This window comes from Argopecten irradians, chromosome 9 (assembly GCF_041381155.1).
Source record: "Argopecten irradians isolate NY chromosome 9, Ai_NY, whole genome shotgun sequence".
Taxonomy (NCBI): domain Eukaryota; kingdom Metazoa; phylum Mollusca; class Bivalvia; order Pectinida; family Pectinidae; genus Argopecten; species Argopecten irradians.
This window is the reverse complement of record NC_091142.1, coordinates 44,033,574-44,039,573: the sequence shown is the minus strand read 5'-3', so window position 1 is coordinate 44,039,573 and position 6,000 is coordinate 44,033,574. Positions and strand designations below refer to the sequence as shown.

General features: G+C 36.7%; 1 protein-coding gene across 1 annotated transcript; it reads right to left on the bottom strand.

Moving 5' to 3' along the window:
- Nucleotides 1-3,285: 3,285 nt before the first annotated feature.
- Nucleotides 3,286-5,982, bottom strand: LOC138332404 (uncharacterized). The gene is made up of 5 exons (XM_069280499.1): nt 5,330-5,982; nt 4,463-4,522; nt 4,167-4,220; nt 3,524-3,683; nt 3,286-3,399 (listed from the first exon to the last, which is right to left on the bottom strand). The coding sequence occupies exons 1-5, from the start codon at nt 5,378-5,380 to the stop codon at nt 3,305-3,307; spliced, it is 420 nt and encodes a 139-aa protein (XP_069136600.1). The 5' UTR covers nt 5,381-5,982; the 3' UTR covers nt 3,286-3,304.
- Between the last annotated feature and the right edge of the window lie 18 nt (nt 5,983-6,000).

Here is a 6,000-nt window from a genome sequence, read left to right as displayed (position 1 = left end):
AACTTCAAGCCTCGGTGCGCAGCGGTTCATGTCTGTGACACCGCTTTTGGATAAGAACCAATCACCAACTTTTCACACAGAATTTAAAACCAAACCTTTGACTAATTTAGAGGGCTTTTAATATTCCTGAGTGGAATGAGCTTCAGGACAGGCGTGTAGAAGTCACACATAATAGTTAACAAGATAACTCAAAGAATACTCACCAGACTTAGGTTTTATAGGGTAGAGGGACCTACAACAGTGTCTATAATGACTCATAACTAAATGGTATCCATCACAATGCGCTTGTAAAGGTGGTGCAAAGGTGTCAACAGGGATTATTCTGTATTACGGTTTCACCATACCACCTGACACAGTATGACAACCTACAAAAATCAGCACACATCCCCGTTCAAACTTGGACCAAAAGAAGTGATACTAGACCTGTTATATCTTGGTCACACCTATATGCCCTGCCAAAGGGTACGTCATGAGACAAACTTAGAATATCTTGCCTATACCTCGGTGGGACAACTATTTGATTGACAACCTTCCAGTCTTCCTCGGGAGACACATCAGGGGGACGCCACTTGCGCATCAACACACCTGACCGACGGAAGTAACAAACCGGGACTTTCTCAGCCTCTTCCTCACTCAAAGCCCGATTACACAATAAGGAGATTTCATGATCTTTTTCCTGTTCTACTATAAGCTCCTCTCTAGACAAAGATGATTTACTCATCATGTCAGACAAAGAAGTACCCTTGTTAGGAACAACTCTATCACTATCAAAGTCCACAGGATTGCTCAAAAGATCACACTTGCCCCCGATATCCTCTATATCATGAGCCAAGAAAGTGTCACCTAACCCTGGACTATAATGATCCTTAACTACTGCAACATCAGAAAAACCTTCTTACTCATTGAACGAGTTACAGCACAAGAAGGGAAAATACCAGGAAATTCCTGTTGAATAGTCTCAGCATCATCTGTTTTATCAGGGATACTGGACACTAAGGGATCTACCCTAACTTTCTCTCCAGCCAAGTCATTGCCTAAAATGAGCGACACGCCCTCTATGGGAAGTTCCGGTCTAACACCAATGGTGACAGGCCCAGTAACCAAGTCTGACTTTAAATAAACACAATGGAGAGGCACATTAACAAAACCTAACTCTACACCTTGAAGCAAAACACTACTACCAGATGAGGTCTCCTCAGACAAAGGCACTACACCATCTAATATTAAAGAATGAGAAGCCCCAGTATCTCTCAAAATCTTCACAGGTTTCAAGTTAGTGATATCACTAGTAAGTGAAACAAAACCTTCAGAAATGAAGGGAGAGTACTTCTCCAAGACACTATCAGACTCTGAGCTCTTAATCTCAACAGACACTTTAGAATCTTCCACAACATCACTAAGTTTCTGACTAGGCTTTGACATAGCTAACACAGAAGGAACTGACTGTTTACGCCTTTGCTCCTTACGCTGGAGAGAATAACATTCAGACATAATATGTCCTACTTTCTTGCAGTAATTACAAACAGGACCAGAAGGAGACCCCACACCTGCCCTATGATCTGTTTTAGAATCAGACTTAGTCTTATCACCTAATTTAGGTTTGTCGTTAGAAGGGCCACTAAAGGTTGTGTTGCTAGGCTGACCAAATTTACTAGTACCTGTGGTACTGTTTTTGTCTTGAGAACTGTTTTTAACAAATGAGCCTTTGTGGGTGAGAGCGTAATCATCAGCCATTGTAGCTGCTTCACTAAGTGTTTCAACTTTTCTCTCATCTAAATGAGTTTTTATGTTTGTGTGGACACAACGTTTAAACTCCTCTATCAACAATAATTGCCTCAATTTACCGAAATCCTCATCAATTTCTTTAGAATCACACCACCTATTAAATAATTGTTCTTTTTCTCTGGCAAATTCTACATGAGTTTGTTCATCTCTCTTTCTCGAGTTTCGAAATTTCTGGCGGTAAGCCTCAGGAACTAACTCATAAGCTTTCAAAATAGCTTTCTTGACTACTTGGTAATTTGAAATCTCATCTACAGATAAAGAAGAATAAATGTCTCTAGCTTTACCAATCAAGACACTTTGAAGAAGCATTGTAAGCTTATCTTCAGGCCATTTCATACTATCAGCTATTTTCTCAAAATGCAGAAAATACTTGTCAACTTCTTTCTCTTGAAAAGGAGGAACTAACCTAATGTTTCTACTGACATCAAAACCTCTGTTTCCTTGTAAACCCCTAAAAAGTTAGATTACTTGAACTGTCTTGAGAAGCTAGCTCTAATTCTTTCATTCTAAGTTCTGTTTCAGCTTGAATTTTCTGCTTCTCTAGCTCTAACATCTGATCTCTCTCAATCTCTCTTTCTTTTAATTCTCTTTCAATTTCTTTTTCTCTTAACTCTTTTTCTATTTCCATTTGTCTTAGTTTCATTTCATGTTCAAGTTCCATTTGTCTAATTTGAATTTCTGAGCTGACTGTTTCCTCTATACTATCTAATGCACTAGAGTCAAATTTGTCATTGTCAACATAATATCTTATAATTACATTCCTAATTTCAGCTTTCCCTCAAATTTAGTTTTGATAGTAAGGCCTAAATGTTTACCCAATATAACAAAATCAATGCGTATAACTTGCAAAAGAATCTTCCAGGGATTTAGTAACAAACTGTTGTGAGATTGCATAGTAGTAAAGTTGAATAAATTATCTATGGCGTTTAAATTTTGTAAAACCTTTAAAATTTCTAATTAATTTGTTAGATTTCACAAAAATAATATCGTCAATATTCTGTACTGTTGAACGTTACAAAAGTATAAACTCAAGCAGTTTCATTCAAAACACAAATTTAGAATTATTTCACTTAATTATATTGATTTATCAATGTTCAAAGTCACATTTGTCGTACAAGACGTACGGAATAAAGTGTTATTATCCTGTAATGATAAACGGAATGTCCTTTTACGCATTTTTTACACTTAGGTAAAATACGCACTTTTTACGCAAATGTGGAGTATTGGGATTTTTATATTACGCACTTATTGCGGAAAAAATGCGGAAAAAGGGACAGGACCCATTTCTCAGAAAGTGCGTAACCTTTTTACGCACTTGCGTAGAAATGCGTAGAAATACTCCACACTTTTTACGCAAGTGCGTAGTTATATTTACGCAGTTGCGTAGAATTGTTGGAAACTGTGAAAATGACAGTTTGTAATGTTCAGACAACAAACACCTCACCATAGTTTTATACCACTCCTTTTAGAATTCACAAAAAAGACCCCAAAAAGCTTCCAAACACTCTTCACTTTTTTATTATTTTTCTCTATGGCAGGATGATGGCTTAAGGATATCTGCCAACTTTCTATGAATGTTGGCTCTACTGCAGTGATAGAGTTCTTGAATAATATCTGAAAATAGAATAAAAAATATTTTTCTCAAATTTACAACACAACACAGATTGATCTACAAATTATATTGTAAAAAAATTTCAGCTTATTTATCAAGAAAAAACATCATTAATGAGGATCTTACCGCACAACACATCTTTTTTCAGGTTGTTGATCGCTGGTTTTCTACCAAAACCTGTCGCAGATCTCCCCTGCAGTTCTTGCTCCTGAAACATGAGTCGAAGCAGCAGCTTTGTTGCTCGCCCATATTCTTTTATCCCCATTATTTTGCATTTCAGTTGTTCCTGTATCAATTAAGTAAAAAAACGTTTAAAAAAGTATCACATCAACTCTAATTATCAGCATTTGTCATTAGTGTTTTTAACTTCCATTTGTATTTTCAAGTTACTTTTACCAGTATGACATTATTAAATCACATTTATATGGCAATCACATGTAGAAAAATAACAGCATTTTTGGATTGATTAATTTTAATGTCCTATTAACGGCCAGGGTCATTTAAGAACGTGTCAAGTTTATAGGTGGAGGGAAGTCGGAGTACCCGGAGAAAAACCACCGGCAGCAGTCAGTACCTGGCAACTGCCCCACATAGGATTCAAAATCACAACCCAGGTGGAGTGCTTGTGGTAGTATGTCAAGATATCTTAACTACTCGGCCAACACTGCTCCATTTAATTATAAAATGAAGCTGTCAATAGAAACATGATTGCAGATTTGTATTTTATTGATGGGGTATGTGAAACTAGAAAAGAAAATATTTTTTTTACCTTAGTGTAACCATTGTACAGTTTAGCCGTCTGGTCTTTCTGTTCTGTGTTAGCCTGTTATATAAGTGTGGGCTGTTAGAAAGCTCATTAGGCAAATTTTGAATTGTAAACAGCATAATTAATGATAAGTTTTATAATATAGTAATTTTTTTTATTCTGCAAATTAGCTCTCATTGAAATAAATTACAACAGTGCACCATGCTAATCAATATACAGTATGTTTAAATATTCATGAAAAGTTTTATAATGTTTAAAACTTAAATATAGCAAAGTTTGGATTAAATTTATATACTTACATTTGAGATAATTGAGGCTGATGTAGAGGTCAAGGCTCCACTTGGTGGTGAACTATGGTCCTATTAGTAGATAAAGATATAACAATTAATGTAATAGAAAAATACAAAATCACAATTCAAAAATGAATAGAATTGAAACAATACATGCCATAAGAAAAATACATTATCACATTATTATGATAATAAATCAAGCCAGGTTCATTAATGTTTATAAAAGTATGTGTATAACTTAAACATGTAAAACTCTCTACGTTCTATCACATGCGGGATCTCTATAACCTTATATGTGGAATATAGAAGATATATATAGGATCTTTAATACATGAGCTCATCCCAAAGTTTAATATTTGCTCGCCAAGGATCGCAAAAATAAAAACTTCTTTAGACTCGTTTCATAAAATTTCATATGAAATGAACACAAATTTAAGATACTTTTTATCACATAAATACGAACACCTACATAACAAAGAATTTTACGTCAAATTGTATTCCGAAAATCTTGCAGAGGCCCCCATTTTGTCCCTCAGTCATCGTAATCCTGACGTCACGTCATTTTTCCTGACGTCATTTTATTGTTTCTGTCTGATGTCACAATGAATTTCTAGCCAATGAAAATCAGTCCAGGTCATATTACACTAGTGACATACGCAAAAATATTACACGGTTGAAATCACTGGATATCAGGCGGATTATGTGATAAAAAGAGATAATTATTGAGAGATCCCACATGAGGTAGAAGGCAGAGAGTTTTACTAGTAAAATGTTAAAACCTGTCTCATTAATGTTGGTTGAGTGCATAGATTAACAAGACATGTGTTTTATATTTCATTTTTATCATCAGCCATTCATTGACAGGAACAACTTTACCTGCTTCAACTCATCAATTTCCTTTGACAAATGTCGCAATGTTTCTTTCATATCTCTGACTGCATTCTGCAGAGGGAGGCAGTGCTGGCAACAGTTGCTGGGGACATTCAGATACTGGTCTGGGTTGCCATAGAGTAATTCCAGACTACTTCCCACCACAGCCGAAGTTTTTCTATTGTATTGATTGTAACCAGCAGAAGGAAAGAATGGAGGCCGTGACTCATAAGGAGTCTGCGAGAAGTCAGGAGGAAGGGAAAAATCAGAATGGGACAGAGAGGGTCCAAATGAAGAAGAAAAAGATAAAGAACTTGCATTATTATCAGCATAGGAATTAGAATGAGGCAAAGATGAAAAGATCCCACATGTGGAGGAAGGTAGAGAGATCCCACTAGTGGAGGGAGGAACAGAGATCCCACTAGTGGAGGGAGGAACAGAGATCCCACTAGTAGAGGGAGGAAAAGAGATCCCACTAGTGGAGGGAGGAACAGAGATCCCACTAGTGGAGAGAGGAAAAGAGATCCCACTAGTGGAGGGAGGAAAAGAGATCCCACTAGTGGAGGGAGGAAAAGAGATACCACTAGTGTAGGGAGGAAAAGAGATCCCACTAGTGGAGGGAGGAAAAGAGATCCCACTAGTGGAGGGAGGAAAAGAGATCCCACTAGTGGAGAGAG